Source organism: Apteryx mantelli, chromosome 4 (assembly GCF_036417845.1).
Source record: "Apteryx mantelli isolate bAptMan1 chromosome 4, bAptMan1.hap1, whole genome shotgun sequence".
Taxonomy (NCBI): Eukaryota; Metazoa; Chordata; class Aves; order Apterygiformes; family Apterygidae; genus Apteryx; species Apteryx mantelli.
In genome coordinates this window covers 70,385,081-70,398,105 of record NC_089981.1, presented here as the reverse complement: position 1 = coordinate 70,398,105, position 13,025 = coordinate 70,385,081, and the positions used below count along the sequence as shown (strand labels likewise).

The window sequence follows — 13,025 nt, the reverse complement described above, 5'->3', positions numbered from 1 at the left end:
CCTAGTGGAAGCCTTCAGTCTGTAAATCACTAAGTACTCTGTACTTACACTCAACTTGCCTTGACTCAGGAAAGCCTTTAAGCATGTGCTTAAATGTAAATGGTATTCCAGTTAGACTACTTGTATGTTTAAAATTCTGTATGTGTCTGTGTTTTGCTAGATTAGACAAGTTACAGCACCTTGTAAGATTTGGGTTTCAGTACAAAAGCTTTGGACAAATCGTATCTCACTGATTGCTATTGCAAGAATTAAATTCTCCAAAGGAAAGTATTAATGATTTCAGTATTAAGTATACCTCTGGCTCCATTAAATAGCTGTAAATCACTTTTGAAGATAAAATGGCATAAATATGCGCATATTTGAAGGATATAAACACTAAAGAACTTTTTGGAAGTTGTACTAAGTGTGACTTAGAGTAATGAGTTGAAATACCAAAGGGACGTTGAGGCTAAATATCAAGAAAAACATTTTGATATGTTAGGCAGTTGAATTGCTCTGTTAGTGTGGTAGAAGCTTATTAGTTAGAACTTTTAAATCCAGCCAGTGTATGTGGCATGTAGAGACCTATGCTACCTTGATCAGGAAGAGAATTGGATCATTTTATTCCTGATCTTTTCGTCTCGGGTATCTGTAGTTTTATGCATGTCCAGTTACAGTGTTAGGTGTAATCCATCGTCGGTACTGGCAGAAATCACTGCAAAATTAAGTATAAATAATGAAATGATTCTAACTTGTGATTTTTTTTTGCCAGGGATTTGTCACTGGAGGAAAGGATGGGGTAGTAGCTCTCTGGGACGATACCTTTGAGCGCTGTCTCAAAACATATGCCATCAAAAGGGCTGCTTTGGCCCCGGGGTCTAAAGGTAAAAGAGCAGACTTTTTTTCTCTTTATAACTCTGTTTAAAATACTTTCTTTAGAAAACTCTTTCTATGGAATTGCCTTCCCCAATGGGAGGAAATCCAGGTTTGTCATAATAAATACTAAAAATGAATTTCCATTAAAGCTTTATTGATTCCAAATAAGTCCTACTTCTGTTGTGTGTGTCGGAGGGCAATGGCATGTAGCAGTAGTTTGGTTGCACATTTGGTAGGGGGCATATTTTCATCTTTACCTTAACCTGCCTGAATGAGTTGATTTAAACTTGAGTCTCTTATATACAAGTTTGTTTGTTTGTTTTTTTAGTGACAAACAGAAAGCCTATTATTTCCAGTCATGAAGTATCTTGTCTGTTCTGTTTTTTCTGCAGGAGCAGTCTATAAGAGGAATAGAATTTAGAATTGTGGTTAGCTTTATAAGGGATTAGTGAATTTTGTGACTTATTTTTGTGTAAATACCTATCTGTGCTGAAATGATTTACGAATACTCTTTCCTTCCTATTCCTCCCATTTATTTTTTATTTTAGTGCTTATCTACAGTTTTCCCTATTTGACATTCTGGATAGTTTTCTCGCTCTCCCCTCTCTCTTAAAATTACATTTCCTGTATATGATCTGACTTTCAGAAATCATTAATGGGGATATCCATTTATTAAAAAATTCTATTACAGCTTATCTCATGTTTGATATAGTGCTAAGTTTGAAGATAACATAAATAGTATTAAGACAGTAATATAGCTGATACTTCGTATGCATGCTTTTTCACTAAGATTGCCAATAAATCAGACTGATTAAATTTCAAAGGTAATCTGTTGAGCAGAAAGATCATTGGCAATTGCTTTATATAGCAGTTTCATTATGAAAAAAGGCCTCAAACCAGGAGGCTGGAAGAATGACTAGTGTACATTCTTTAATCAATTATGTGATTGCTAAATAGCCCCAAAGGAATCTAAACATATAACTTCTTCCATGCCAGGATATATTTTTACTTGTTTCCTACGAAGTATCATTTTCTGCAGTGAGAATGTAATATGTGTATGTGTGAAAAATCCTCCTAAACTAATGCATACCTGAAAATCTTCTGTCTTCTGACATTTTAATATTCTAGGTCTCCTCTTAGAAGATAATCCTTCTATACGTGCCATATCTTTAGGACATGGTCATATTTTAGTAGGCACAAAGAATGGTGAAATATTGGAGGTAGATAAAAGTGGCCCAATAACACTGCTGGTTCAGGTACATGTTAAATGTCAATTAAATACTCCATACCACAAATATTATTTTAATTTTCAAATAAAGACTGTTGTGAAATAAAAAGATTTTAATTGTTGGCAAAGGTAGTGAGTTATTGTAGTTACTTCATAGATTTTTAAGGCTAGAATAGACCACTGCCACTCTTTAGTGGACAGAACACAGATCACAGAATTTCGTGTAGTAATTTGTTCATCAGGATTGTACTTTCAAGCAGAGCAAGATCACACTTTTGTACAAAAAAATAAGGAAGTAACTAAAAAATCCTGTCAAACAATGGACACTCCACCAAATTCCTTATTAAGTTGCTCTGAGTATTGATCAGTGCTGTTGTTTTTAAAAGTGGTCTTTTTCAGGTTTATTTTCATTTTTTTCTTTGTAATTATTTAAAAAACACTTCAGTTTTCTCTCTGTTATACTAAATATACTGCATTTCTTAAGCCTGACTGTAAAACAGATTTTTTACAAAATCATATCATCATATGACTTCCTTTAGTATTTAAATAAAATTCTGTGCATGTTTAATTCACTTATGAGTGGCCAATGCAATATGTAAATAACTAGATTTTTTTAAAGAATATATTAGAACCTCAATTAAAGGTAGAATAAATGTGTTGTGAGGGTTATTTCTCAGAGAATAATTTTCTCTAGTGTTAATTAGTATAATTAAAGTTTTTATTGTAAGCAGAAGGGGTTTTTTCTTTATTTCTTTTTTTTAGGTGTTTGTTTTTATTTGGAGGTGTCTTTATTATCCTGTAAGGATTTGTATGTTCTCACTCTGGTTTTCTCAACTTCCTTATATGTATTATTTTTGTTTTCAGTTTTTAATATGAAATTATCTGATTGATTTTGTTTTTTCAGGGTCACATGGAGGGGGAAGTTTGGGGTCTAGCTACTCACCCTCATTTACCTATTTGTGCCACTGTAAGTGATGACAAAACCTTAAGAATATGGGATTTATCTCCTAGCCATTGTATGTTAGCTGTTCGCAAATTGAAGAAGGGTAAGATACTTAGTATGAAGAAAAATTTAACTGAATTCAGTTAACATTTACCAGCATTGTGAATCTTGCAAAAGGAAGAGTATGAAAGAATTGATTTCTTTACTCAAATTATTTTGTTGATGATATATTCAGGAGTGTTATGTAGCCCTTCAGCTAATGAATTTGTGTAATGCTGTTTAAGATTATTTGTAATTGTAATATATTTAAGTCAGTGGATTTACAATAAAAAATTGAAGTATTAACATAGATCTGCCATCTTACATATAATATTGCAAGCATTTTGAACAGTGGGAGAATTCAAATCTAGAAGTTTTGGGAAGAAATCTCAAAATTAATGTGGAATTTTTATTCTTTGCTATTTGGGAATCTTAGAAGTAGAATCTGGAATTACAAGGAAAGAGAACAGTCATAAAATTCTTGCTAATTGTGTGCTATATAACAAAATTCTATTTTGACAGATGAAAATAGGTTGTAAGTGACATCACATAAGGAGATTTTTTTTTTTTTTCTTTAGGATTAGACCAGACTGGACTTAACTAGCTTTTTATAATACATATGCTTTCCTAGACAAAGGAATGCAATAGACTTCATCTGTTTGGAGTTCAGTAAAGCATTATGATCCATGCCTTATAGCAAACTTAGCTGAAGAGGATCTGATGTGATAAAGTAACTGTAAGAAGAGTCATGAGCTGGCACAAGCAGGGATGGTAATGTTAAAAGAGAAAGTTTCAAGTTGCTAGGAGATTATTGGCGGAGTTTGTTGGAATCTTAAAGCTGATATTGTTTAATATTTTTAATAGTAGAGTTGGCATAAATGTAAGGACTGTGATGATGTAATTTGCTGATGGGACAAATTTTGAGGCGCTTTGATAGTGTTGAAAAGCATCTGCATACAATACAGAAAAGAATGGATATTTTTTGCAGGCTGCAGTAATAGAAATGGCGTGATATTTGGTAACTAAAAAGGCAAGGTCTGTATACTTGCCAACTGTAAGAAAAAATTGTCCATATCACTGAGGAGAAGGCTCAGAATGTTCTAGCTGATCAGAGAATGGCAATTACCTGTGATGAAGTGAGGTATTTTTTCCAGCGCATATTGAGATATTCATCTATTTTAAAAGATCAGAACATTTTTGGTTTACACTTCTACTCATCCATGTTCAGCTGCACTTAAAGTTGAGCACGGAGAAAGAACAGCTACAGGATAAGGACTGAAGAGCTTTGTCTAACGGAGTCAGTACAGCAAAATAAAGGATTACTGTCTATAAGTTCATCAGAGGAAAAATAGTAGGGAAAATATTTAAGCTAATGGAAAATTCTGGCATGGAAACAAATGTTTATAAACTGGCTATAAATAAATTTAGAAGGGAAATTGAGCTTTTTCAAATTAAATTTGACACGTTTATTAGAAGGATTATGTGACCTAGTGACCATGATAGCAAACGAGTGGATTCTGTGAGTCCAGAAGGCCTTTTCCAGCTGAGTGTTCGTTACTAGAGCACATGGTAGCAAACACCTGGCACCAGATACTAAGGAGAGCAAATTAGAAGTATGTAGCAAATATTGCTTAACCTACATTACATAGATGTTGATTAATATGCAGATAAATCTAATAAAGATTTTGGTGTTGTCTGTTTGTTGATTTGCCAGTAGCTTCTGTGTACTTTCACAGAACTAGAACTTGGAAATGATCTTGGTAGCATGTAAAAAATTTCATTAGACTGTAGACAGTAAGAACAACTTTTCTTTACTACTGTAATAATAAATCAAAAAGAGGGACTATTCACTGTAAATGTACCTGAATGCCATTTTTGTTCCTTGTAGGAGGCAGATGTTGCTGCTTTTCTCCTGATGGAAAGGCATTAGCTGTTGGTCTCAATGACGGAAGCTTTTTGATAGTTAATGCAGATACTCTGGAGGATCTAGTCTCCTTCCACCACAGAAAAGATGTAATTTCAGAGATCCGATTTTCTCCTGGTAAGTGATTTAAAATTAAGATTTTCATATCCAGATTCTTTAAGCAAACTTTATATTCATCATCAATCATAAGGCTGTACATTGTGAATATTGGTTACTTCACTAAGAACGTTCTAGCCTTGTTCTGTAGTTGCATCAACTGGACTAATAGAATGCACTAAAGATGGGTCATGTTGCAAATACATAGTCCTGATGAAGTGCCTTTCTTCACTTACACTGTGGGAAAAGGAAGCAAAAGATAACTGCAGTAACCCGAATCATATTCTTCATCTCCTGTTTTCCAGATATTCTTTAAAAGATTAAGGAAGTGGAGATTTTGTAATGCTTTTTTACGTATAACAAATAAAACCCAGCAAAACTAATATTCATGTTTTGAATATTATTGGGTGTAAAGTCCTATATTGCTTGTTTAAGGGCAAGATTATCAGGATAGACTCACTCAAAGTAACCTCCTAAATGCAACAGTCAAATTTTAAATCATAAACATCCAGCAACTCCCCTGGGGACATTAAAAAAAAAAAAAAAGTGTTCTACTGTATGAACTGTGTAACATTTTGGCTCTTCACTTAGGCTTTTTTTTTAGCTAATGAGAGTGCTTGAAATTGAGATGTCAGAAAGTTGTGGTGCCTTTTCCTTTTTTTTTCCTCTACAGTGCTTAGCAGCCCCAATGAGACCAGTTTTTTCAAACAATTGAATTCTTATTTAGGAATTTAGATGTATGGCCTAAATTATTGGTATTACTTCAGTGAAAAACACTCTTCTGTAGGCAAAATGTGATGCGAAAAACTGGTATAAATTCTCATGCAACATTGCCTTTTTATTGCCTGAGCCTTGCTACTCTGAGTGCAAGAAATGTTTAAATTTTGGTCTAATGTTTTATTGTTTAAAAATGTAAAGATGTAATGGTTGTATATATAAAATACTGAAATTTTTATTCTTATGTGATATGAACATTAGTCTATCGGGGGCTATGTATGAATTACCAAACTTATTTCAAAGAAAGCTAAGTTGAATATACAGAAGGTATTTTGTTTAATATTGCACAAAACACTGCAAAACTGAAAATGTCTTTTGTTTCTACTGATGTATTTTAGGGACTGGAAAGTACTTAGCTGTGGCATCATGCGACAACTTTGTAGATATTTACAATGTAATGAGCAGTAAGCGAGTAGGAATCTGCAAGGGAGCCTCCAGCTATATAACACACATGGACTGGGATGTAAGAGGTAAGTAGCATTCATCTGAATTCTAAAAATCTACTGGAAGATTGATTATATTATGGACTAAATCACTGTAAATTATGTCTGCAGCATGAATTTATGGTGCCACTGACAGATACATTCCTTCAGTTTATGAAGATGCTCGTGGCATGTGAATAAATATAAATACGTGATTTTTTTTAAGTTGTGTAACTTGCTGAAGTAAGATATTCTTTCTGTAGATTGCCATATTTTTACATCATCTATATTGTTTGACTGCTGCCTCTTGAATAATGATGCAACAAATGCGATTGTATCAATAGCTCAGGAATATGTATCCTTGCATATTGTCAAAAATGGAAGAACTGTCTCTCCTGCTTTATTTCTGAATATTAATATATGGTCATTTTAAACACTAACTTTAGTTCTGTTTCATACAAAAAGAAGACTGCACAACTGTGCTTTGTCCAATTTAAAATGAACTTGAAAGAGTGATAGAAGTTAAGTTCCTGTGAGAATTTTGAAAACAGGAAGAGGACAAAAACCTTAATGAGAATCTCCCTCAGGAAAAAAGAAGTATAAAGGGAAGCAGAACTCGGCCGTTTGGAAATGGCCATTGGCCAGCCAGAGCGCGTGCTTCTCAAGCCAAAGAGCACACCCAGTCAGCACAGATGAGCTCTGAATTAGACCCAGTGCATGCAGTCTACCGTCTGATGGGGCAGCCACAAATAATAGGGGAAAGTGCTGCATTACTGCGGTTTTCAAAGAGAGAAAGAAGGAATGTGAATTTAAGGGATCGAAAGAGTCAGATCTTCAGAAAACCAGACTTATAGTTCTGCTGTTTGTATAGGCAACAGCTTGTTCAGTGGAAACAAATATCTTGTGGAATGTTGTTAGCAAAAAATTTGAAAATAAACATTTTTTTTAATAAAATGGAATGTTCTAATTAATGTTAATATGCAATGTGTAATATGTTTTATAGGGAAGCTTTTGCAGGTCAACACTGGTGCTAAAGAGCAGTTGTTTTTTGAAGCTCCTCGTGGAAAGAAACAGACAATTCCTAGTTTGGAGGTGAGGAAACAGATTGCCTTCTTAATTTGTTTACAAACTAGAGTTATGGTATAACAGCCTATGCCATCTAATAGAGAATAATGTATAAAATTATAATCTTAACTGCTCTGCTGAAAAATTCTCTTTGAGCATTTGCTATGCTTTGTCCTTTTTTTGAAGCCTGCTCAATTAGATAATGTAATCAGAATGATGAATAACCTTGCTTTTGAAGATCTCATGTCTATCATTATATAATAATGAAGTATAGTATACATAGTATATATAGGCAAAAGTAGTTTATTATAGCTGTAATACTGTTTTTTCAGACATTAGAGTATTATTTTAAAGCAAAGTGAATATGGATGATTTTCAAAATAATGCTTTCCATGAGGTTGAAAAAGGTGATTTGTTTTCTCTAGCATTGAAGGATAAGTAAGGTCAAAAGTCTGTTTTAAATACTTCTAGAGACTTTGAAAGTGGAAGTTAATAGAGCTAAAATCAATGTTCTCAAATGAACTCTGAAAGAGTAATAACATAGTTGTTTAAAATATTATATTTTGGATGACATATTTTACAATGCAAAGACTTTTTCTTGAAATCAGATATGGAAGAAAACTGCCTGGGAAGAAGCATGCTCTGTCTCAAACAGGTTGTTTTTGTAGGTAGAAAAGATTGGCTGGGCATCATGGACAAGTGTTCTGGGCTCCTGCTGTGAAGGAATCTGGCCAATAATTGGTGAAGTCACGGATGTAACTTCTTCATGCCTCACCAGTGATAGTAAAGTATTAGCCACAGGAGATGATTTTGGATTTGTGAAACTGTTTCGATACCCTGCTAAAGTAAGTAACTTTCAGCTATGTGTGTGGGAACACTGGTTAATAAAATTGCCTATTCAAAACTGTAAAAAATTACCACTATGAACAAAATAGTGCTTTTAAACTTTTGTCCTTATCATCAAAGAAAACATTAAGTATTATATTGCAGTTTGCAGTGGATTAAACTTTTAGTTAATAAGAATGGCCATTCCAGTTCAGACTAAAGATCCTTCTTGTCTAGTGGCTATCTAGTGGCAAATTCCTAGGAAAAAGTAGAATGGGAAAGGCATCTAGTGATACTCTACCAGACTCTAGCAGTTTGTGGGTCAGGCAATTCTAATAATGTTTTAGGCATTAATATGCTCAGTGTAGATTTATCAATGTAGTTTTTAGCCCCTTTCACTCTTTTTTTGGAAGACAATGAATGATTCTTCCTTATTTCTTCACGTCACATTATTTTATGGACCTCCATTCTGTCCCGCCTCAGTTGCCTTTTTCCAAGATGAAGAACTTTAATATTTTCTAATCATGCATCATACAAAAGCCATTCCAGAAGCACGTTATTCTTGTTGCTCTTCTAGGACCTTTCTAGTTCTCTTGTGTATTTGTCAGTGAATATATCTTCAGTTTTGAATATTTATTGTGCCAGTGATGTCAGCAATGCGCAGGCATTGACCCAAAATATTCTGTGTCCATTTTATTCTTAATCTGTTATTTTATTCTTTTTTATGAAAAATAGTCCAGTACTTATTGCTGGAATCCATTTAAAAACAGATTCTTATGTGATCAAGCAATGAAACGTTGACTTGCTGCAAATTACAGTAATTTTACTCTTTTTTCATAATAAAGTGTTTCCCACTTGGTGTGGAAATATGGTTAACATTTTATGAAGCTGCTATAGGAGAGGAATGTGGCAAATCATGTAATACCTACAAATGCAAAACAGCTAAAGCATAAACTGTAAAGAAGTTAAGAATGTGCTGTTGGACAAAAGTGCACTGGCAACTCATTCCAGTTTTATCTAGAGGACTGGTTAATTTTTGGTCTGTGCCTTTTTTTCCCCTTCTTTTTTAGGGAAAGTTTGGAAAATTTAAGAGGTATGTGGCCCACAGTACCCATGTAACAAATGTCCGTTGGACCTATGATGACAGTTTGTTGGTCACTGTTGGAGGAGCAGACACCTCTCTAATGCTGTGGACTTATGAGATGGAAGGACATCGGGATAGCAGGCAGTGTGACAGTGAAGAGTCTGATCTAGATTCTGAAGAAGATGGAGGTCAGTAATAATTTATAAGACAGGCTGGGTTATGCTGGCTTCAGAAAACCGGTTTCTTTATTAATGGAAAACTGCTAATTTAGAAATAATCAAGTTTTATATATGATTGCTTTAATTTTAAATACTTGAGATATTTCTAAAACGCTAATTAAACTTGCTGTTTGAGGAGAAGGCTGAAAAACTGTTGCAAAGAAAGTGATAATGAATTACTTGGCTTAATGTTTTGAGTCAGAATATATAAAAAGAATTTTGACATCTTTAAGATGAAAAAGCTTGCATGCCAATTATATGTAACTTCCAGAAATCTATAGAAAAGTAAATTCATGACAGTTTAGATTTTGGCACTATTGATATGAAATCATGTTGAAATCTATGCCATGTGAGAACATAGTTATCTTGTGTTATATCATCCAAGCCCACACCATAAAAGCATAGTAGACTGAAGTAGACTGATGTTCATATTATACAACAAGCTATTGCAATATTATAAAATCAGTAGTTATGCCTGTGACCTATTAGCACGTCTTTGCCCCGCACTGATCCCGAGGCTCTGGTGCTTTACACAGAATCCTCTTAGGGTATGTGTGCAGACATGTTCTAAAACAAAGAAAAGGTCTGCTAGGCTTTACTAGAAAAGACACTGGCATCTTTTTCCACAAAGCTTTCTCTGCATCAGGTCCAACTAATTTCAGTTGGGGTAGAGAACTACTTAGAAAGTTGGTATTAGCAGTCTCAGGCTTTGAAAGAATTGGAGGGTAAGTAACAACCATGTCACTATTTTACCCTTTTCGCCATGTTTACTACAGTAAATATCATCCTGATGTGCCTGACCCACTCTAAGCATTATATAGGCACTTGATATAAAGCTATAGATACCATCCGAGGGTTGGCATTTGATAAGTAGATCCTGAAATTGAGAGCAACCTGGCAATAAATATTCCAGAACTTAACAGCAGGTGTCATGTAGTGAGGTGCTCTGTAACGACCCTGAGTTAAAGCCAGCCAAGCAGAATGGGCTAGATTTGAATGTCCCTTCAATCAGCTGTAATAGTCATTTTCCAATTTTAAAGCGTAATGTAGAGGACCTTTTCTTAGAATGTTTTATGGACAATGTTGATGATTCCCATCTACTTCCTTTCGATTGTGTTTTTGTGTTATTAATGATACATGTTATAGTTGTTCTTGTAGTCCAGTACTTTGAGAGCTGCAGAAATAAAATTACGATTCTTAATTTTTGTCTCTTGTTTTGTTTTAATACTGTTCATTCTGTGATTTTTTTATTAGGCTATGACAGTGATGTGACAAGGGAAAATGAAATTAATTACACCATCAAAGCCTTATCAACAAACATTAGACCAATGTTTGGAATTAAGCCTCATCTGCAACAAAAGGAGCCAACATTAGATGAAAGGTAATTGCTAAATTACAATTGTAGCAAGAAAACGAAATCTCAAAAGGTGATTAATAATAAAATAAAATAATCTTAGAATGTATATACAACTAAAAAAGATGTGTATAAAAAGAGTGGAAATACTTTAAAAAAAAAAAAAAAGGAAAAAAAATTTCCTACCAAATGTCATGCTTTGGGGCTAGGCTACATCTTTCCTTCAGAGAGAACAAAAGACTACAATTGATGTAGGTATATTTATTATGTTTGTAGAGTTTCTTAAGATAATTGAGTTATTTGCTATTGTTTGAAAGTATCATGTTCTTTTTGAAACTTTTAAATACCTAGTGGTAGCCAGTGATGGCACCATAGTCGTGGGCACCTACAATTATTTTATTGTAAGGCAGCTTTCAGTTGTTTCTGGTTCTGCCCAAATGTAACTAGTCAGTCTGAAATTGCTTCATGCGTGGTTTCTCTCTCCAGGTAACTTCCTCCTCTGAAAATTTCTGTCCACAGTGCTTCTCCAATTTCTGTGCATGAGCCTTGCAAAATGAAGCTGTTTGCTTTGCATTATCAGTATTAACAGTAGTATTAAAGAGTAGGAAGTGAGGAAAACACGCACTACTTAGGAGGAAGGATATAGAGAAATAGCAGATAGATGACTTGCTGCAGGAATGCAAGGGGTTCTGTTATGATGAATGCCTCTTTCTTCAGCGAAGCCGACTATCTGTGATGCCTTCATTGAAAAACGCAACCTGAAATCTGTTCTTGTTGCTGAAATCTGTTGTTGTTGCTGAAATAAGGAAAGGATAGCTTTTTTGTTTTGTTTTGTTTTTATGTTGCTGAAATAAGGAAAGGATAGCTGCATATAAAGCTGTGGTTGCCAGTCTTGCATTTAAAATTAAAAACCATCTTTCTGTATATTAATTGGACACATTTGATGTGTAAATCCAAAGGAAATAATATTCGTGGAATCAACATTTCATGTTTTATATTTACTCTTGTAAATCAAAGCTGTGATTAAAGAGGCATTTTTTTTTAATGAAACTGTAAACCTCTTGTATTTCTTTCAATAACTGTTTTCTGATGCTGGTTGAGTTATGTTTTTCTGTTCAAATAGAAAATTAAAATAAGTTCTGTAGTAAGGTAACTAAGTTCTGATTCAAAACGCACAAAGTTGATGAAAGGATTCTGTTGCCTTCATTGTTGAAAAGGGGTCTAAAGTTTGGGGCCCTATAATTTCAAATGGAGGGAAAGAGAAGTTTTTGAAGGGTGAAAACAAAATATGTTAACTGTATGCATTTTAACTTCTGGTCTACTGAAGTTAATATTGTGTAAGACTGGTATATGTTTTAGTAGGTCTACTTTTATAGACACTAATTTTTTTATTTTATTTCTCTTCCCCTTTGCTTCCTATGAAGGCAGGGGGTAGTGAGGTAAGTTTATTTTCACAAAGTACAGGATCAACGACATTTTGATGATTAAACTGCTTGGAAAAGTAGAATTATATTTTGAAATAGATGTGAATGCTTTAACAGTTTACTATTAAATAGTAGCTTGTTGTATAGTAGCTTGATAATATATATTGGAGGAGGTGGTCAAATCTTACCTTGTGTTCCCTGGTACTTTGGAGCAGCTAAGGAACAGCTTGACTTAAGTAGCTATAGTCTGAGAGCTAAACTAGCTTCTTGGAGACATCTATATGACATTGTTTACACGGTTGGTGTAGAGGTCCAAGACAGAATAAAAAGTACGGGGAACATCTTGCAGAGATACCTGAAGTGGCTACACAAGCAGTATCGCCATGTCTGCACAGTTGTGCCGGAGCTAATGAGAGCTCCAGGGGTGAGAGAGGTGTTATTAATTTTGCTGCAGCATTGTGCCAATGCACCTTCATGCTTAAGGATCTGCACTGCTAAGTCCATACAGCATTATTCTGTGACATAAAGATTTACTAGATTAGGGATCTCTCTAAGGTAATGAGTTTTTGAATGTACTCCGTTTAGAATGTATGCGTACTTACAGATATACTCTTAAATTTGTAGGACAACAAATCCACCCTTTCTCAGAGCTGTATATTGAGCTGCTGTGACACTCAGTTCTGCACTGGTTAAGAAAGCAGAATGCCTCTCATATCTACCTGGCTCCTTTTCCGCAATGAAATCATACCCTTGTAGTGACAGATGATAGGG

General features: G+C 34.3%; 1 protein-coding gene across 1 annotated transcript in view; it reads left to right on the top strand.

Moving 5' to 3' along the window:
- EML5 (EMAP like 5) overlaps positions 1 to 13,025 on the top strand; it is a 128,206-nt gene that overhangs the window by 75,654 nt on the left and 39,527 nt on the right. Inside the window, exons 19-28 of the mRNA XM_067295610.1 lie at positions 752 to 863; positions 1,984 to 2,111; positions 2,988 to 3,129; positions 4,954 to 5,106; positions 6,201 to 6,332; positions 7,288 to 7,376; positions 8,018 to 8,194; positions 9,245 to 9,446; positions 10,731 to 10,857; positions 12,255 to 12,269. Of these exons, the coding sequence (XP_067151711.1) occupies positions 752 to 863; positions 1,984 to 2,111; positions 2,988 to 3,129; positions 4,954 to 5,106; positions 6,201 to 6,332; positions 7,288 to 7,376; positions 8,018 to 8,194; positions 9,245 to 9,446; positions 10,731 to 10,857; positions 12,255 to 12,269 (1,277 nt within the window). The remainder of the gene's footprint in view (positions 1 to 751; positions 864 to 1,983; positions 2,112 to 2,987; positions 3,130 to 4,953; positions 5,107 to 6,200; positions 6,333 to 7,287; positions 7,377 to 8,017; positions 8,195 to 9,244; positions 9,447 to 10,730; positions 10,858 to 12,254; positions 12,270 to 13,025) is intronic.